At 54.5% G+C, this 21,022-nt stretch overlaps 1 protein-coding gene across 1 annotated transcript; it reads left to right on the top strand.

Moving 5' to 3' along the window:
* Positions 1-212: 212 nt before the first annotated feature.
* On the top strand, positions 213-1,921 carry OLFM1 (olfactomedin 1). The gene has a single exon (XM_026457514.2). The coding sequence runs from the start codon at positions 250-252 to the stop codon at positions 913-915; it is 666 nt and encodes a 221-aa protein (XP_026313299.1). The 5' UTR covers positions 213-249; the 3' UTR covers positions 916-1,921.
* Positions 1,922-21,022: the final 19,101 nt, after the last annotated feature.

Here is a 21,022-nt window from a genome sequence, read left to right as displayed (position 1 = left end):
TGGAGTACTCGCTGGGTCTCTGGAAGTGCTTGCTGGGTCTCTGGAGTGCTCGCTGGCTCTTTGGAAGTGCTCGCTGGGTCTTTGGAGTACTCACTGGGTCTTTGGACTACTTGCTGGGTGTTTGTAAGTGCGCACGGGGTCTTTGAAGTACTCGCTGGGTCTTTGGAGTGTGTGCTGGGTCTTTGGAAGTGCTCGCTGGGTCTTTGGAAGTGCTCACCACCGGGTCTGCTCTCTCCACAGGTGTGGTACATGGATGGCTATCACAACAACCGCTTCGTACGCGAGTACAAGTCCATGGTTGACTTCATGAACACGGACAATTTCACCTCCCACCGTCTCCCTCACCCCTGGTCGGGCACGGGGCAGGTGGTCTACAACGGGTCCATCTACTTCAACAAGTTCCAGAGCCACATCATCATCAGGTTCGACCTGAAGACAGAGACCATCCTCAAGACCCGCAGCCTGGACTATGCTGGTTACAACAACATGTACCACTACGCCTGGGGCGGCCACTCGGACATCGACCTCATGGTGGACGAGAGCGGGCTGTGGGCTGTGTACGCCACCAACCAGAACGCCGGCAACATCGTGGTCAGCAGGCTGGACCCTGTGTCCCTGCAGACCCTGCAGACCTGGAACACGAGCTACCCCAAGCGCAGCGCGGGGGAGGCCTTCATCATCTGCGGCACGCTGTACGTCACCAACGGCTACTCGGGGGGCACCAAGGTCCACTACGCCTACCAGACCAACGCCTCAACCTACGAGTACATCGACATCCCCTTCCAGAACAAATACTCCCACATCTCCATGCTGGACTACAACCCCAAGGACCGGGCCCTGTACGCCTGGAACAATGGCCACCAGATCCTCTACAACGTGACCCTCTTCCACGTCATCCGCTCCGACGAGTTGTAGCTCCCTCCGCCTGGAAGCCAAGGGCCCACGTCCTCACCAGAGGAAACTCCTGTGAAACCGCTGCCAAAAAGATACCAATGATACTAACAATACCAATTTTGAAAAATCATCAGCAGTGCGGATTCTGACGTCGAGGGATGGCATTACCTCTGTGTTTCTCCCTTTCCAGCCGGCGGGCCACAGACATCGGAAGAAACTCCCGTATTTGCAGCTGGAACTGCAGCCCACGGCGCCCCGGTTTTCCTCCCCGCCTTGTCCCTCTCTGGTCACACAACATGCTAAAGAGGCAAGGCAATGACTGTTGGCCAGTTCTCACCGGGGAACAACCCACTGTTAGGATGGCATGAACATTTCCTTAGATCGTGGTCAGCTCCGAGGGATGTGGCCTCTGGGCTCTTGGGGAGCCCCGGGCCGCACCCGGCCGTAGGCTAGTGTAACTCGCATCCCATCGCAGTGCTGTTTCTTGACACTGTGTGCTGTCTCTTAGATTAACTGTGCTGAGACTCCACGTAGCTCCTGGACCCGTGTCTAGTACATACTGAAGCGATGGTCAGAGTATGTAGAGTGAAGTTGCTGTGCCCACGTTGTTTGAACTCGCGTACCCCGTAGATATATTGTGCAGCGTTCTTCTGTTATTCCCTTGAGGTGGTAACTTCGTGTGTTCAGTTTATGCAATGATTGTTGTAGATGCAATGCCGTAGTTTGGATTAATAAGTGGATGGTTTTTGTTTCTAAAAAGAAAAAAAAATTCAGTGTTCACCCTTATAGAGACATAGTCAAGTTCATGTTGATAATAATCAAAGGAATTACTCTCTCTTCTTGTTAAATTAGCTAAATCATGTAACCGCAGATAGGAAGGGCTCACCTAGGGAACCTTTGGTTTCCGATGGGACGGTAAAGTCATACGGGCAACAGTGTGCGGAAAGTACATTTTTTAAGTAAAAAACAAAGGAAAACTTTGTACTATCCAGTTATCTAAGGAACAATAAAAACATTAGGAGATCTTTTTGCTTCACTTGTCATTTCTGAGAGTTTTAAAAATGACCGAGACTTCCAGGTCCTTGCAGACGGATTCCCGGGTTTGAGTGGCCCTTTGAGAAAAGGAAATAAATCCCTTCTTTCGGAAGAGGGAACAGCAGCTGGTCCCTGGTGGATCGCCAACCTCCCATCCCCCCAACCTGGAGGAGCAGCTTAGAATCTACCCCCCACCCCTTAGGTGACTCTGGGGCACTACTCCAACTTGGGACTGTGCACCAGGGACCCCAGCCACACCCCATCTCCACCCTGCTTTCCCTCCACAGACACCGCTGGAGGGGGCCTGGGGCGGCACCCACTTTAGACAGCCCTGGCGTGATGGGCAGAGACCCTGCTGAGGAAAAGTTCACTCATCTAGCGCTGCAACAGGCCCTGGAGGTGAGTGACGTTCCTTTCTGGGACCTGTAGACCTGTATCTCCCCAGGCCTTGGAGACCGTGGCCAGGTGCATACAGCCCTTGGCAACCCTGAGGGGCCCAGGGCGTCACATGGGCTAGATCCCGGGAGCCTCGTGGGGCCCCTGCCACTCAGCAGGCCCTGAGGTCTCTGCAGGATAGGCCACAACTCAATGTCTGGAGGCTTTCTGAAAGGTACTGGCACTTTCTGCGAGAAAAGGAAGACTGTCAGAGTAACCCCCTCACAATGTTCCCGGCACTAACTTGGCAGAAGAGGGCTGCTCATCTGGGTCCCCAGATACAGTGTGAGGTTGGGAGCTACCGTTCTCTCACCTGCCCTCTGCTCAGGGGCAGCTGGCACCCTCAGCAGTATGGATGGCAGGGCAGTGATACGGGACATTGGGAAAGCCGGGCAACCTTGTGGGCCTGGCCCAGTGGCACCTGCTCAAATCGGTGAGTGGATGAGCTTCCACCACTTCCGTCATTCGTCCTGGAAAGACAGCCAGCTGGGCGGTTCCCAGATGGAACCGTGGATGGCACTTAGACGAAGCTGATGTCTGTAGTGCTTGGTACCTGGTGGAACCGAATCTGAGAATATCTGAGAAGCTGTGACACCAGCTCCTGAAACCACACAGAAGCTGGGGCGGCTGAAACAGCCGGTCAGAGAAGGAGGCAGCTGGGGACATTTGGGGACCATGTCTAGCTCCCTTACCTGGTTACCTGGTCCTGGACAACAGTTTGGAAAATACGGGATGACAAATAGGGCACAGGCAAGCCGTAACCCACTGGGTGGGAAGGGAAGGAGATGCCAGTATCCCCAGAGGTGCAGAGCCCGGCTGCCAGTCCCCATGGCCATCAGCTGCTCGTGGGGTTGAAGTCTGCCCCAGGTCCCTTCCTCCCAGCCACTAGGGCCACGTTTCTACAGTGGGTTGGGTGGGCCAGTGATGCCCCAGTCCCAAGCTGCCTAGAACCCCCCGGCAGGGGTTCAGTGCCTGTCTCTGCTCTGCACATGCCTCTCCCGGTCAGGCTGGCCACTTCCCATCTGCTCCCCCAGGCCCCACCTGCCTCCAAGCCTCTCACCTGCCCTGCCTGCCCTGTGTACCCTGCTGTCCCTGCTCTCCGCCTCCCCCAGGGGCCAGGTCAGGGGCCATCACTTTGGGAGTGACTCCTTCTCGCCTCCGGGGAGCATTCCCCCTTGGCCCTGCGTTCCTCCGGGCCTCCGTTCTCCCGTTCCCCGGCTCTCACCAGCCCCTGTGTCTAGCATCTATGAGTCTTTTGCACCTGACATGATATGTTCTTTGAGGGGGATTTGGGGATATCCAAAATAGGTGAATTTCCAAACCCAAGACAAAAAAAGCTCGACATTTGGGAGGGAGTGGGGCAGAAATGCCTAATCCATAACTGCAGCCTCCCTGGCAGGAAGGCAGCGCTCACACACCACCATGGAGTACACTTGCAGTGAGAACTTTCAGGGCTGGAGGCATGTTCATACTTTCCTGTTTACAAATTGTCTCAGAGCGCGGTGGCACACAAAATGCCCCCTGCAAGACACAGGAGTGGATATTCAGAGAAAAGCCCCGAGTTTCCATCCAGCCATAATTCAGTCTAGCAGGCCAATGACTTTACCCGTGACGAGACAGAAACCTGTCCAAGCACAATCAGATGGGAACTATTCTGTAATTACAGGCTGTGATTACGGGCTGATTTCTTTGTAATCTCCCCTTAATGACATAGTAAAAAACAAGCATTCAAATACCTGTTCTATGAGTCACCAGAAGACAAAATAATGACCTGACAGGTCCAGAATGGATTTGCTGTCTCAGGCTGAGTATTTGCTAGGGAAAATATTCCTCCAGGATATTACATACCCAAGAAAAATGGTTCTACCCAGAGAGCAAATAAAATAACCAGGCTGCCATTAAATCTCCCAGATTCCAATAACCCAATATATCGGCTGATGGTGGAACATCTGTGGATGAATTTTCTTTATTAAAAGTTTGGCGCAGAGTCAAAATCCGGCAGTTATTCGCAGTACTCAGAGGCTGGAGCAAGAGACAGTTCTGTTTGCAGCTGGGTCTGAAATTCTCCTAGTTGCCAGAGAGTTTCTTTTCCTGAGGGAAGCCTGTGACTGGTGGTCCCACAGCTACCCACTGAATCCTCCCCTGGCTCCGTTAGAGCTGCAGGTGCTCAGGTAGCACTTGGTGGGGGGAACATAAGGTGTGGGCGGCTCTGCTCGCTGAACCAGTGAGTAGGAGGGGTTGGCTCTGGGTAGGTGGTTCTGGGTGGGGCGCTGTGTCTCCACGATGCTTGGGAAGTGCTGGGTGGACAGCCGGTGCCTGGCTTTGTCCTTGGAAGGGATCCCAAAATGAAAGGCACTGTTATTTCCAATAGCTGAACACTCTGGAACAGCCAACAGTCAGCAAGCCAGGCAACATCGGGGCAGGTCCTGAGCACAAACGGGCCCATTGTCTCAGCCCAAGGGACTCTTCAACCCAGAAACCCTCAGGTCATCTAGTCATAGTCCATAAAACTGTGGAGTGTGAAAATGTTTTTTATTGGAACGTTTCACCTAATTCCCTTTGAAAGCAGCAAGTGGGCCGGGCATGATGACTTATGCCTGTAATCCCAGCACTTTGGGAGGCTGAGGTGGGCAGATCACGAGGTCAGGAGTTCGAGACCAGCCTGACCAACATGGTGAAACCCGGTCTCTACTAAAAATACAAAAATTAGCCAGGCGTGGTGGCGTGTGCCTATAATCCCAGTTACTTGGGAGGCTGAGGCAGGAGAATTGCTTGAACCCGGGAGGTGAAGGTTGCAGCGAGCTGAGATTACACCACTACACTTTTTGTCCAGCCTGGGCAAGACAACAAGACTCCAAAAAAGAAAGAAAGAAAGAAAAAGGGAAGGAAGGAAGGAAGGAAGGGGAAAGAAAGGAAAGAAGAAAGAAAGGAAGGAAAGAGAAAAAGAAAAGAAAAAAAGAAGGAAGGAAGGAAAGAAAAAGAAAAAGAAGGAAGGAGAGAAAGAGAAAGAAAAGAAAAGAAAGAAAGAGAAAGAGAAAAAAGAAAGAAAGAAAAGAAAGAAAGAAAAAGAAAGGAAGAAAGAAAAAGAAAGAAAGAAAAAAGAGAAAAGAAGGAAGGAAGGAAGGAAGGAAAAGAAAGAAAAGAAAGAAAGAGCAAGTGGCGGCTTGGAGCAGATAATACCTGGGTGCCACACCCCCGGCAACCCTTGGACCTCACTGCCCCGTTGAAGAGGCGTCAGGCCCCGTGCTAGACGGAAAAAAGTCAGGCTCTGAGACACCAGCAATTTCCCTGGGCCACTGGGCTTCCGACCCAGAGTCCACAAGATGAGCACAGTCCAACATGGTGAAGGGTCTAGAACAGCAGTTGAAACTTGGAGATTTGGGACAGCAGACAGTTCCTGGTGCTCAAGGGGGACCCGGAGGCAGAGGAATTGGGTCAGGTCCTGGTCCAATCTCCTATAATGCCTGGCCAGTGAGTAATTTTGTCTCTGTTTCCACCCTCAGGGGTGTGGGGTGGGAGGGAGCCGTCATTCAGGGCAGCGGGGAGGACTGACTGTTTTCTGTGAACTTTCAGTTCCTATCTTCTGCCCACTGTTTTCTATTCAGTTGCTGGTCTTTACTTGCTCAAATTTTAGGAGTTCTTTCTATGTGTGGAAAGTCAGCCTTTGTGATTCTGTGGTCTGAGGCGCACATATTCTCTGGTCTGTCATTTGTCTCCTGATGTTGGTTATGTGTTGCGTGTGTGTGTTGTGTGTGTCTCTGTGTGTGTATTTTTTAGTGTAGTCAGAGTTATTCACCATCTTTGTCATGCTTATGGCTTCGGGGTTGGAGTTAGGGCCATCTTCCCCAAGGTGATCCCTACTCCTGTTGGTTCTTACAAAGTCTTGCCTGTTTACCCTGGGGCTGTCCATGTCCTGGCTTTGATAGTGTGAAGTGTGGAGCCGGTTTCATCTTCTTCCAAAGGCTGCTCCTTGGCCCCAGTGCTATTTGTTAAATGGCCCAACTTTCTCTCCTGGACCCTTTGTCCTGGGGGAGGTCCGTCCCTGGGCCCTCCTCTCCCTGGGTCTGTGCTGGCCTCTGTGTCCAGAAGGCAAAAGGACCCATTGATTCACCTGGGCAGGGGCTTTTTCACGGGCAACCACCTTGAGAACTTTCTATATGGTTTTTTCATTGTTAATTTTTTCATTATTTTTTATTTTTATTATTATTTTTTGAGAGAGGATATTGCTCTGTCACCCAGACTGGAGTGCAGTGATGTGATCCCAGTGTATTGCAACCTCCATCTCTTGGGTTCAAGCAATTCTCCTGCCCCAGCCTCCTGAGTAGCTGGGATTACAGGCAAGCACCACCATGCCTGGCTAATTTTGAGTTTTGTTTTTGTTTTTGTTTTTATTTTTTCAGTAGAGACGGGGTTTCACCATGTTGGCCAGGCTGGTCTTAAACTCCTGACCTCAAGTGATCCATCTGCTTCAGCCTCCCAAAGTGCTGGGATTACAGGTGTGAGCCACTGCGCCCTGTCCCTGCGTTTTTTATAAAGTGATCTCTGAGTAGCTTATAAACCATGATGCCTGACCCCCGTGATTGTCAGGCCCTACTCCAGGAAGCATCCGGAAACCTGAGCACCATCGTTCGCCTTCACCAGTGTTGTTGGGTCAGTAAAGACTGCAGTGACCTCGGGGTGCTGTGTCTCTCAGACACAGTTCTTGGTTGTTCTAAACCAAGTGCCTAACTCCAGAGACTTTGCCAGGATTCTAAGACAAGGTGAGGTCTTGTCTTCGGAAGGCTCTTTCAGGGAAATCCTCACCCCATGGGGTGCTGTGTGACCTCCGTCTTACAGAAATACACATGGGGAGATTACGCGGCAGCCCAGACCCACTGATGAGCCGCAACTCGGGGGGCAAACCTGGGGCTGCCGAGCCTGGACGCTGCTCTTTCCCGCCTTCAACTGGCCTGCTGGCACCCACGGTGCGTCCTCCAGCTGGTGAGTCACCGGCCACTTACTCATCACGCAGCAGGCAGCAGAAGGTGCCAGAATGGCATGCCCTGCCAGGCTCTGTGCTGGTGAGTCACTGCTGCCAGCATGGAGTAGGGCAGCGGAGGGAGGTGAGGCTCTGGCCAGAGAAGGCCGTGCCAGCAGGCGGCACCACTTCTGCCTCTGCCCTCTCAGGAGAGGATGGCTGATGGGGGAGCTGGGCCTTTCCTCTGTGCGCTCTCTATCCCTGTGCCCCACCACACACACACACGTGCACACCCACGTGCATGCACACATACACACACACATGCATGCACACAGCACGCACGCCAGCTAATGCCGAGCACCCCACCAGAGGCTGAGCAGCTGCGGGTTAACAAGCGGGCCTTGCAGACTTGCTTTGCTTCTTCTGGTTTAATCTCCTCCCTGGAAAACGGGAGTGGTAAGCCCGCCCTGCCTGCTTCCTGGCAGACTTCTGCTCCCATGTCCCACTGCTCCAGTCCCCCAGCCTGGCAGGAGGAGCAAAGCTGGGGCATGAAGTCACTCGGACCTGGGCTCGAACCCTGCCTCCACCATGCACGCCTGCTCTGGGCCGCAGTTTCCCTGCCCGACACCTGACGACACCAGTGCTCTTGTCACAGTGAGGGAGCTGTGCTGGGGAAGCATGGGTCCGGTGCCTGCAGACGCTGCTCCCCATTCGTGGAAGTGGCAGCCACGGCTCTTGCGATGGCTCCCCCAGGCTGGCGGGGGCACCGGGCATCACATCAGATGACTTCAGGGGTCTCTTTGCTCCCTTTACTTGGAAAAGGCTTCAAAGTCAGACTCTTCCTGGCCTCGAGGCAAAGCACCCTCTGGCCAGGTGCAAACCTCCCTCTCCTGTGCTCATGCAGTTGCACCCTCCAGGGACTCCCACAGCCCTTTGCTCTGCCTCTAAGGCATTGTCATCCCCACTCAGCAAGTAGAGACATCGTGGCCCGGAGAGACTAGTTAACACCTGCCCAAGTTAGCATGGTAAGGGAGAGATGGGCCTGAGGTGGAAGCCAAGTCCCCTGACACCCAGCCTCCGGCTGTTGTCCAAGAGCCATGTTTGGAGAAATTGGTGTGATATCAAGCAACTGCCTTCGAATGAGACAAAGTTTTCAGACTTGCTGGGGGACAGGAGCCCACTCCTCCAGAAGTCACTTTCTTCCTTCCTGAGTGAGACCCAGGAGATTGGGCTGTAGCAACACCGGAGGTTCCAGCAACTGACTCTATGAAAAGAAACATCAATTTCCTTATTGATCTTTTCCTTCCCACTACGGGCTGGAAAATAAGGTCGCCAAGAATGATGTTGTTGCTGCGTGTTTCTCGTTGTTTCAGTTTTGCTTATTGAGTTGTTATTCCTGGAGGACCCCAGCCTCATGGTCATCACTCCACCCCCAAACAGTTTCTTGTTTCAAGGACATCAGTGGCTCATCCGGATTCCATGAAAAGTGCCTTCTCTGACTAGTGCCTCCTGCACTGACCCTTCCACTGTCACCGGTGCAGCAGAGCCTGAAAGGTGGTCAGCTGTCCGTCCACCAGCATCACGAGTCCCTGGCTTCCAGCCTCCTCATTTCTGTAATTAGCGGGATGGGCTCTCCCATCAACCCCTAGGCTGTTTGTCTCGCTTAGGATGGCTCTTGTTGTCCCTGTTAAATTGGCTGTGGCAGGCCATAATAAAGAAGAAAAACAGTGGCTGCATCAGGTCATTCCAAGAAGCTGACATTAGCTCCAGAAGAGCTGGGAAAGGAGAGATTCAATTAAACTTTTACTGCGGCCCGTCGGCTCCTGGCCTGTGAATTCTGGAGCTGGGCTGAGGTTTGGAGAAGACTGACAGCCAGATGAGCTTCCCTGGGGTCCCTCCCACCGGGAGGCTGTCAGTCTGCACTGGTCCCAGGCAGGCCAGGGGAGCGTGGCCCTGCGGAGTTACCCTGAAGCCCAGCTCTGCAGAAGCTTAATGATCGCACAGCTCCATGGCGAAGGCTCAAACCAGACACCCCAGCCTCAAGGGGCTCTGAGTTCTAGCACAGAAGACAGAGACAGGGACAGACAATTCCGGAAGGTGTTCCCGAGTCTCCCGTTCTTGGCTATGAAACCAGCAGCTAATTTAGCCCATTCAAGTGCAATAAAATCACAGACAAATGGAGGCGGCCTCTTTGGGCCCTTACCAATTCTTTATATACAGGCTGAGATTAATCTAAAAGGTGATTTTCTGGATAAAACCGTGCGATTCTTAGACCCCTTCACCTTCTCTTGCTCCCCTCACTAGCACAGGCTTTTGGGGGAGCCATTTTCCTCAAAGGAAGCAAAAAGAAACACACAAGTTTAACACCAAGAGAGTTTCTGTGGACACTGAGGTGGGGTGAGGGCTGGGGATACTGGGGATCCCATCAGAGTCCCTGCTCCAGCACTGGCTGCTGTGTGTCCCTTAACGGGCCTTAGGTTTCAAATTTGTAAAATGAGATTCACATAGGACCCCACCTCTGGGAACCATTGAGAGCAGACCCTGAGCCAACCCTGAAAAAGCAAAACGGCTGGGGGTGACACAGGATCCTGGGGCTGGGGCAGTGAGGTGGGGACAATACGGTACTGGGGCTGGGGCAGTGAGGTGGGGACAATACGGTACCGGGGCTGGGGCAGTGGGAAGGGGACAGCAGGGTGTAACACAAAGTCCCTGGGCTGGGACAGTGGGGTGGGGATGGTGGGAGGTGACATGGGGTGCTTGGGCTGGGGCAGTGAGCATGGAGGACAGGGGCCTTGACTGGTGGGCACCAAGGTTCCGTGGGGATGGTGGCGGGAATGCAGGAGCAGTGAGGTGCGGGCCTGGGGGCTGCTGACCACTCGCAGCTCCTCATTACCCCCATTTGCTGAGCGTGGGGTGCTGGGTTGTGGGCGAGCCCTTGTGTTCATTACCTCCTCTCATCACTACAGCAAGCACCATTTCTCATATTGGAAAACTAAGGCTGGGAGTAGTCAGGTGACTTCCACTGGGCCTCAGAGGGCCAGGCAGGTTGTGCCTAACCACCTTGCTATGCCCCTGTCAGGGCTCTGTCCACATCCCAGCCAGGCAGCTCAGGTGCTGGCTCTGTTGTGAGGTCTCAAGGCCACACGTGGGGGAGGGAGCTGTCGCTGTCCGATGGGCTGCCCTTGCTGTCCCTGGCTGGGACTGCTCTGGGACACTGATGGGCTGGCAGCTGCTCCATCTGCAGGTGAGCTCAGGTCCCTCCCAAGCACTGTCTACAGGTGTTACCTGTGGAGGGTCTTGACTACGAGTTGTCCAGGTTCTTGGCGTTTTGAACAAAGAATTGGACAAAATACACAAACAAAGCAACAAAGAATGAAGCAGGGAAAGCACAGACGTATTGAAATGAAAGTACACTCCACAGAGTGGGAGTGGGCTGGAGCAAGTGGCTCAAAGGGGACAGGTTACAGAGTTTTCTGGGTGTGAATATCATCTAGAGGTTTCCCATTGGTTACTTGGTTACACCCTATGTAAATGAAGTAGTGGCCTGAGACCAGTCTGATTGGTTACAGAAGGCAACCAGTCAGAGGCTGAAGGGAAGTTACCAGGTTACACCCTTATGCAGATGAAGACTTGGCTGGCGGCCAGTCTGATTGGTTGTGGGAGGGAATCAATCAGAGGTTCTTTCCATTTTTCCTCTGCCAGGCAGTGCAAAGTTGGGAGTTGCAAAGGGAGTGGCCTCTGATGGTTTTGTTACTTGGGCATGGAGGTGTGGGGTTTTCCTTTTGATTGAGTTCTAGGAAGTCAGCGTGACTCAGTCTTAGGTTCCCTGCCTCACAGGAGCCCACTCCTGAGTGTCTGTTGTGCCCTGCAGAAGACTCCAGGCTAGATGGGAGTCCCTATGGTCCTGCTGGCCTCTGCTGGTCCCAGGGACCACCCCGTGCCTGCACACGTTGAGGTTCTCAGTCTGTGTGTGTTGAATACACAAAGGACGGTGAACACCTCCCACCGTGAAGCATTGTGAAGACATGCAAGGCAGGGATGGACCTTCAGAAGCAAACTCAGGTCTAGAGACAGCCAGTGCCCAGCTTCTGGCACCTTCCAGTCATCGTTCCAATTCAACAACCATTTCCAGAGCTCCTTGGAGGTTCAAAGCAAGCTGAGTTGGTGAGATTGTGAAGAGGTGGCTCGCTCACCCTCCCTCGAGGCAGGGCCTGGCCTGGTTCTGGCTCTTGTCCTCACCTGGATGCTCTGTTTTTGGAATGAGGGCTGCTCCGTGTGCCCTGGACATTTGGCTGCAATTCTCTGAGGCATGGAATGGATTCTCCTTTCTGCTTCTCGGAACTGAGACTTGAGCCATGATATGAAAGGAGGAGAAGCACCCGGAAAGCCCCGAATTCCTGACATGGGAAACCTTTGGGGGACATGGAGGCTGGCCCTGAAACCCTCTTGTCTTTTGAAATCATCCACAGCCTCTCATCAGGGACAAAAAGGAGGAAGCCAGCACCTCCTTTCTGCTCGCTGACCCCCAGCCTGGCCCTGCAGACTCTCCCTCCCATGTCTAGGCAGTTGGAGAAGAACCAATTTGGTGCATGTGAATTATTTAGAGCAGTTAAAGTGAAAGGAAGGACTGAGGCAACCCGTCTAGAAACAGCCAGTAAAGAGATCCCAGCTCAAAATCACTCATAAGGTTGATCTTGAAAACAAATTAGCAGTGAGTTAAGGAAAACATTATTTGATTAAATGCAACCAGTTGTTTCAAGAACAATACTCATCAATCGTTTTTCTCCACACAGGTTTCTGGAGAATTCCGTGCTCTTCTGCAGGGTTTCTGAATACTGGCCTGCTGACGTTCACCTCTGGCAACCCCGCTTCATCACTGACTCCAGGGAGCAAAGGTCCTTGGGACTCGCTCATGGTGCTGTCCCAGCCACACGTCTGGCCGACTCAGCACAAGTGCACGGTAACTCCCTGTGGAGGTCAGGAAGTTGCATCTCTAATGATCTCACAGGAGCACCTCCTACGTGCCCCGACACTAGCCACAGCCCATGCTCCAGACCCCAAGCCATGGGAATGCCCGAGCCAGGGCTCTCCACCACCCTGCTCAGGCCCTGCCACGAGGCACATCGCATGCCTGGTTGGGACTGTGCACATCCCTTTATTGGAAAATCATCCCAAATATGGTTCTGCTGGTTTGGGGCAATCTCCAAAGACATGGCACGTTTAGCCTTAGCTGCGAAGGTTCATGTTCACCCCTAGACAGGACACTTCCTGCGGAAAAAGTGGGGGCAAAGCAATTGTGCAGATAACAGGCAAACCAGGCAAAGACTTTGGGAGTCTAGAATTTTCCCCTGCAGACAAGGCAGGGTGTGGGCACGGGGCCTGGGGCTGGGCAGCACCGGACATCAAGGCGTCTCAGAGAACGAGATGCACCATCATGATGGGGAGAATCTTTCCTGGCTTCTTGTCAACACACAAGCATGAGAGGTGAGAGACGGGACGGCACGCGAGGAGTTGGAGTGTAGGTCGGAGTGGCCTGCCTGGGACTGGACTGCCGAGACCCATGGTTGTCTCCACATGGCTTCCCCTTCTGAGTGGCTGGGTCACTGTTCAAAGGTCTAAGGCCCTTCCCTTCCACTACTCTGCGTCCTGTTCATGGACTCCTGCCTTGTGGAAGGTCCTGGGCAGGAGCTGTCTGCCCTGCACAGGGAAGAAGGAGCTCCTGCCCTTGTAAATGGCCAGAGGGCCCCATGGTTCTGTGGCTGCCGGGATGGGCTGACGGCTGGTGGATCGCAGCCATAGGTATCCGCTCATCCACTCTTCAGCTCTGTTAACCAAATAACCATGCGTCACCCTTTGTTGCTGATGCCGTTTTGGACCTGGGAACATGGTGGTGACCAAGACAGCAAGGCCTGGGCCTCACGTGCAGGAGGGGGAGTGGAACGGGCAGGTCAGTGGATGACAATGTCAGGGGTGATGAGTGACAGGAAAGCAGTGGCAGGGAGAGGTTGATGGTGCTGGAGAGAGGAGGCAGCTGCAGGAGAAGCATCCTCGGGACGTCACCAGGGAGTGAGTCCAAGAAGAGTCAGTTTCCACAAGACGTCGCGAGACTAGCAGGACAGAGCAGAGGTGATAATGGGCATTCAGGGCCTGAGGGGCCTGCCTTTCCATCTGCTCTGACTTCTTAGTGAGGCATGCATGGAGGTCAGGGTCAGGTGAAGGGGAGGGGCCAGGGCATGTAGGAGGGCTTGCAGGGAGCAGGTGTAAGCCCGTTGGTTTGAAGGGTGGGAAACCAGCCCCCTAGGGCTGCGCAGGGTGGGCAGAGGAAGGGAGCGAGGGGGTCAGGGAGAGGGTGCTGGGCGAGGGGGAGTGAGGGGCACTATCTCAGGGGCCATGGAAATCCAGTGGGGAGAGGCAGAGGTGGGTAAGGGCAAGGGGCAGGCAGGAGTTAAGAATGAGAATGTGGCTGCAGTCAGGAAGCGAGGTCTGCGCGCACCCAGGGACTGGAGCACTCCATCAGGCGAGCTGGAGAGAAGGGGGCTTGGAACCAGGATTCGGGAGGAGGAGCTGCTGCCAGGGCTGACAGGGTCAAGGGCATGGCCCACCAGGAGGGTGGCTCGGCTGGGGGACAAGCTGGTAGGTAGGGCCAAGGAGCTGAGAGGTCACACTGGGATCAGGATGGGATGAGGCTACACGGGAGGGAGCTGACCCACAGGACCAGGACAGAAGGCTTGGAGGAGGTGAGCAGAGGAGCTGGGGCTTTGCAGGGGATGAGGGGAGAGGGCTCGGCCATACGGAAAAGTGAGGAACCACACTTGGGGGTGGAAAACAGCCTTCCCTAGGGAGAGTGCAGGAGCAAGGCCTCACCTCTCCACCCAGCCAGGTGCTGGAGGGCCCTCAGAAGGGGGGTGTTTGTGGGTGCAGATTCGCACAGAAGGGCCTCACAGCAAGGTATGGGGAGGGTGAGTGGGTTCCGGTGGGAGCAGTGTGCATGGGGCAAGGGTCTCATGGAGACCTCAGGGAAGCAAGGGTCAGAGCCACACCTCTTGCCCATATGGGCTCCACGCAGAGCCTGCAGGAAGCCGTGCTGATGCCAAGCCTGATCTCCCTCCCTCCTCGCCACTCTGCCTGCGCTGCCCCTCAAGGGCTGGACTTAGTACAGGAGACTCAGAGTCTACATCAGAGCTGTGTGTTCAACTCAGTCTGCCTCTGTCCATCCCTCCCTCACCCATCCGGCATGAACTGGGAACCTAGCAGGTGCCAGGCCTCCTACCCCGTATCAGCATGCCAGGGGTGCAGGGAGTCTGCAACTGAGAATGACCTTCTGCCAAGCCAGGTATCCCCGGGATGGCCCGTGCTGGCCACCTCTGTTTGGTGTCACTTGCAGCCTTTGCTTCTAAAGGAGACAGGATGAACCTTCAGCCTTAAGACTTGGGGCCACTAGGGTGGTAGGTGCAGGAAGGAGGCCTGAACTCCATGCAGGGACGAGCCTTCTAAGCATGGTGAGCTCCCCATTACTGGTGGTAGGGAAGCAGAGGGAGAAAGCCACTTCCATCCCCTCGTCCAGGGAGTGGGAATCCGTGTCCCTCAGCAGCCTCTGCCCACTGAGTTTCATTAACGGGCAATCTGCCAGGTCGCGGCACGCCCCTGGGGAGCAGGCACCAGTCAAGCCAGGGTAATTTCTCCAGCACTGCTCAGAGGCACCGCCCCACCCCAGACCATCTGTTTGCGCGCAGCTCCGGATCGTTTTTCGACACATCAGCATGACTGAGAAATCTCTCTGGCTCCGGACCACCCTGCCCAGCTCCGGCAGAGCAGAGCTCACCCCAAGGATGGCATTTCAGCGCCTTCTCAAAGTCAGCAGAATATGATTTTATTGATTGGAGGCACTGGGCTTGTCGATTTCCTATGTGAGGAAAAGCATGCGTTTTCCTGTCTCTTTCTTCGGCCAGTCGGAAAATAGATTGTGCATCTGAAAGGGCCACATAAAGCACTGGCCACAGTGAGCTTCACGGAATTCGCTGACTGCAAAATCAGGGAGATGAGTTTCTGAGAAGCCTTGTTCTCCCTTTCTGGATATAAAATGGTTGACTTCTAAATTGGGAGAGAAGTCAGCCCAAATGTCCCCGAGGCTGCCAGAGGGCACGGGGACAGAGGGCCTGAGAGGGGAGGTTGGGTTTTCTAAGAGGCACTTGCTAGGGAAAGGGCAAAGATGCCAACCCCATGCTGGCCCTGAGCCTCAGGAAGGAGCCTCCCATGCTGGCCCTGGGAAGCACCTTCTTTCTGCTGGGGAAGCAGTAGAGCCCAGTGCTGGCATTCCCAAACATCCTCACAGCCACCTTCCAGATACGCCATTTCCAGGGACCACCCATGCTATTTACTTAGTTTTAGAAAGAGAATCCCCCCACCCTATTTTGTAGCCGCAGTTAGCAACAGTATCTCTAACCCATGGTGTGATGGGCAGGCCGTATTTTCTCTGATACTTCACAGTAAATGGTAGTAGATTAATTCCTCCAGGTCTCATCCTCTCCTCTCTCTTCCACAGGATGCCGCAGGGATCCAGGCATCATCTGGGGGCCTCCAGGGTCTCTGCAGAAGAGGAAGGCTCCACCCACACTTCCTTGGCTAGAGTCGGTCACGTGGCCACAGCCTAGTGCAAGGGAGGCTGTGAGGTGTGGTTTTGGGATACCAGGGAAGCAGGAAATGAGAAGAGAAAGGGACCTGTTTCTGACATTATTAAAATACAAAATGCATCTCTGCATACCTCTCGGGCCACATCTGGGAAAGACTGACTTTGCAGAGAGGCCAGCATGCAGTGCTGGGTGACCTTGGGCAGGTGACTTACCCACTCTGAGCTCAAGTCTTTGCCACGCATGTGGAGAGGCTCCCTGGAGTTTCTGAGCTGGGACGATTCGACGCACAGCCCGCCCAGCACCTAGCCCAGGGCAGAGCCTGCTGTGAGCTCATTCTGCCCCCACCCCTGCACACCGTGTTTGCAGACACCAAGGGCATGGCCCTGTCAGGTGCCCTCTCTTAATTCCTTTATAAAAGGAGAGGGCTGGCTGGGTGACTGTTTCCAACCCAACACCCATAAAGCAGATAAACGGGCAGACACGAGTGACTTTCTTAAGGACATAGCCAGCTTGTTGTGGGCCCTGTCTGGAGTGCTGGCATCCCTGGGGGCCACAGGCCGTGGGCCCCATCACCTTCAAGCCTGCAAGCTGGCTGCCACAGCTCACCCACTGTGGGGGCACACTGAGGGGCTTCAGGTCCCTCATCCAGGACACAGGGAGGACAGGGACAGCCAGGGAGGGTTCTAGGTGGGGAGAGGCCACACTAATGTTTTTCAGAAGACAGGTCCAGGCTGATGACAGGTCCGGACTGATGGGGAGCAGCCGTGAAGCAGGCTGTTTGCGTCATCACTGTAGTCTCCACTCTGGAAAACCAAAATCCGGTGACTCGCTGAATTCAACCCTGGGAAGGCTGAGCCAGAGCCAGAACTGGGGTCTCCCCTCTGGGCCAAGTCTGACCGAGAAGCTGGGAGGCCTGCAGCTGGTGCCCAGCCGTTCACTTGGTGGTTGGGAGCTCTCAGCAGCAGCCAGGCCAGGCCCGAACCACACAGACTCCCACCTCTGTTTCTGCCAAAAAATAGCAAACACGATTCCTCAGACCAGGAAGAGGTGGAGACAGGGGTGCGGCTCAGACCAGGACCGGGGCCCTGACAGAGGGTCCCAAGCAGAGAGCAGGGCAGTGGTGTCAGGGAGGCAGGCCGGCTAGCCACACCTCTGATACAGGCTGCAGAGCTCGGCTGCTCTCGCGTTTGGGAAGGCCTCCACCACGGCTTTGGCAGTGCTGACACTGAAACCTGTCAGCTGTTTCTGAGCATCTGGACGTATGATTTAGCGCTTATTGATGGCAGGAGAAGCAGGGAGTGACCATGCATGTTAACACATAATCTATTCCACACCCATATTTCTGTTCTGCAGTCAGTGATGACGGGGAGACTTGCTCCCTCTTATCAGGCAGTGGCACCTTCAAGACATCGGCCTCTCCTTGGAGCCGAGGCCAGGTGGGCTTTATTCAAGAACCTCCCCCACCCCCATGCTGTTCGCAGGCTGAGCTGAAGCTAGGATGATGGGATCCAGCCGGGTCAGCACTGGCAGAAGCACCTGTGACTGTGGCAGACAGAAAGATGCCACATCCTCTTCCCCAGAACCTGAGAATGTTCCTATCTAAAGAGGCTTTGCAGTTGAGCCAAAGTTAAGGATTCCATGGAAAGGGGAGATTATTCTGGATCATCTGCACAGGCCCTATGGAAGCTCAAGGGTCCTTATAAAAGGGAGTTAGGAGGCTCAGAGTCAGAGGGAAGACATGAGGACCGGCCAGGGGGTTGGAGGCGAGAAGATGCTGCTGACCTTAAAGAGAGGGAGGAAATGAAGGGAGGGAGCCCGTGACCTCTGACCCCTGCCTCCCAGTAAGTGAGTCAGAGACCCCTGCCACCCACAGAGGACAAGAGGCAGCCCCGTGGGCTCCAGCTGCTATTTGGTGAAGCCCGGCAGGGATCAGAGAGGCAGTGCCCTGGACACCCTGGAGAACCCACACGTTTTAGGCTTGAGCCTGGGGTGGATCCACAGCGTGCTGGTGACTTCAGTTTTTAACTTCCAGCCACGGGGATGGAGGCTCCCATTGGGAGCAGGGAGGGAGGAAGGAACAAGGGGGAGGGACCTGAGGCCATCTGTGACCCTGCTCTGGGAGGAGCCCACAGGAGCAAGGTCTGTGGACAGGGACCCGCCCTGGCCCTGTGGGGGGCCCTAGAGCTGCCAGAAACCACCCCAAAATCCCTTTTCTAACCCCGCCATGAGCTAATTTCCCGAAGGATTTGGCTAAAAGACACCTGGGGGGTTGTGACAAATTTAGACCTCCCACGAAAGTGCTGAGTCACGCTTTGCCTGTTTGGAAAACAGCGAGCTAATTAAGTTACTGTCAGAGGCAGAGGCTGCAGCAGGAGGAGGCAGTGGAAAAATCCTCTGTGATGCTCGGCTCCACTCAGCTCAGAGAAACGTGCGCCACCGGGGAGGTGACCCCACGTGCTGGGCTGTCAGCAGCCAGAGCCTGGCTGGCAGAGCTGTATGAAGAGGTCTTGGGGAGTGCAGGCACCCCTTGTGGTATAGATAGGGTGACCTCACTGAGGCCCAGAGGAGGGAGGAGCCTGGTCCACACGGGGGAAGAAGAGGCAGAATCTGGAGAACTCAGCTGTCCCTGGAGTGTGAGTCAAGCCCTCCTTCTCTGAAGGGACTCTTAGCACCCCCACCCCCACAACACCACCCCTGCCTCCTTCCCTCACCCAACGTCTGGGGAACCTCTCTGAGCCAGGGGATTTGGCTGCAAACAGCAAGCAAGACAAACATGGTCCCTGTGCTTCAGAGCTTACAGTCTGGCCACGAAGACACCCTGGGAGCAGCTGCAGCTGCTGCCTGTTAATTAAGGTGGAGGGTGAAACTGACGACACAGGAATGGAGAATGTGAGCTCACAGGAGGCAGGCAGGGATGGTTAGAGCCCTGATTGGAACAAAGGAACCAACATTTGACTTTGAACTAATTGTTTAACAAAGATCTGCTGACCCCTATTCTGAGAAGAATGCCTGCAATGGGTGGGCCTAAGGACAGACCAAACCCATCCCGGCCCCCAAAGAGCTCAAGTCCAGGGGGACATGAGTCCTGTTCAGATGAGAAATACACAGGATGAGACAGGGAGACTGAGCCAGCTTCCCCAGCTCCTGTGCTGCATCAAGTCCTCTGCCCTCCAGGTCTCACCCCCTACTCCCTCCTACCAGCCCAGGACCCCAAGGCTCTGAGAAGTGAGTGGGTCCAACCAGACCCCACCTCTTGGCCCTGCTCCTGCAGGTTCTCTCAGCCCCTTTTGAGAGCAGACGCTTGGGTTACCAGCCATGAGTGGAGGGGCCCACGGCAATGCCATGATGACTTGGTACCCTGAGAGCCCCTCTGTGCCTGGAAACCACTCCCTCCACAGCCGACTCACCAGGAAGCAATTGTGGGGTCTGATCTTCACTGTGGAGGGGTGTAGGGTAGAGCTGACTGTTAATGTAAGTCCTTGAGAGGCTGGGCTGGATATGGAGCCCAGAATTTTACCTGGTCTCAAGCCAGTGATGGGGTTCAGGCAGGAAGACATGCTTGCCTCAAATACTTCTCCTTGGTGAAGTCCAAAGCCCCTCCTTGGGGGACAGAACCTCTTATTCAGTTTTGGGGTGGGAGAGTCACCCCAGGACTTATATTGACATTGCAGGCATGTGCAGAGGCCCTGTATGGAACCCTTTCCTGAGGATGGGTTTGCATGGAAGAGGCAGACAGGACCCCAAAGCAGTTGGGTACACAGACCACCCACCTCCCTTGCCGCAAGGATACCCGGGTTCATTCCCTCCATACTCTCCTTCCCAGACTCCAACGATTCTCAGCCTGAATGCCTTGCTCTGAACACTAGGCCTTGGCTCAGGCTGTTCCCCCTGCTGGGAGAGCTTTCCCCACTCCAGGTTGCCCAACTCAGAAGCAAGGTCACATCCACAGAGACACTCTCTCTGTGAAGAGTAGGCTTCCTGTGGGCAGCCCAGGGGTGGTTTGGCAGTTCAGCTACCAGGACAAAGCCTTCCAGCTTCTGCTCTGCGACCTCCAGATGTGGCTTTTGTCTTCATGGCCCAGGATGGCAGCTGAAGCTCAAGCCACCACATCTCTGTTCCAGGAAGGATGGGGCAAAGAAGAAAAGAGTCACAGTGTATTCACAAATTGCCTTTTAGGGATGGTATCCAGAGGCTGTCATGTGACACTTCTGCATATCCTATTTGTCAATACTGAGTCACATGACTACCTACAGCTGCAAGGGAGGCTGGGAAATATAGTCTTTATACTGGATGGTCAAGAGGCCAGCAACAACCCCTCGATTTTGTAACTGAGGAAGAAGAGGAAGAGGTGAACAGTTGTCTGCCCCAGCCTTCCCACACCCTGTCATATTAGGTCAGCATCTCTGTCACATGGTCAGACAGAGCTCACACTAGACTTGAGCAGGGACCAGCCAGTGGGCAGATAGAGCCTGGAACCAGGCAGGGGAAGGAGGGAGGCACCACACACATACCATTCCCACCCAGTCCCCTCCATGCTTCTGGGCTTTTCAGTAAATTATCCTTTCGTCTCAGAAAGCTTTAGAAGCCTCCTGGCAATTCCAGCTGGAGTTTTGAGTTGTTAGGGGTGGAGAGATGGTACAAGACATGAGCTGCCGTTGCTGCTTTGGAGCAGAACCAAATGTAAACATGTGAGCTGCACACAGCCATGCACTCCCCCAGCCCGCTCCCACGGGCGCTGTTCACCCAGCACCACAGGGGAAAGGAAGGGGGCATGTGGGGAGATCTGTCTCCTCCCCAAGATCTACTTGTCTTGGAACAGATGAGCACAGCATACAGCACTTCTCAGAAGCCGGTGTCAACCATGACGCTGGGGTCTCCAGGCAGTTAAAGCACCTTCCCATCTATTATCCTACATGTCCCCGTCTCCCTGGTGGCATCTCCGAGAATGGAGCAGTTTATTGCTCTTTGATGGGGGACATGAAGGCACTTGAGTGCTGCGAGGGACAGGCAGTTCTCTCCCTGCAGACATCCTGGGTGCCTCTCCACCTGCACTCGGCCATGCCCTCCCCTC

This window comes from Piliocolobus tephrosceles, chromosome 14 (genome assembly GCF_002776525.5).
Source record: "Piliocolobus tephrosceles isolate RC106 chromosome 14, ASM277652v3, whole genome shotgun sequence".
Taxonomy (NCBI): domain Eukaryota; kingdom Metazoa; phylum Chordata; class Mammalia; order Primates; family Cercopithecidae; genus Piliocolobus; species Piliocolobus tephrosceles.
Note: the sequence above shows the minus strand (reverse complement) of the source record. Positions and strands in the feature narration are given on the sequence as shown.

Coding starts and splice junctions, on each gene's coding strand:
- OLFM1 (XM_026457514.2), top strand. CDS start 250: ATGGATGGCTATCACAACAACCGCTTCGTACGCGAGTACAAGTCCATG.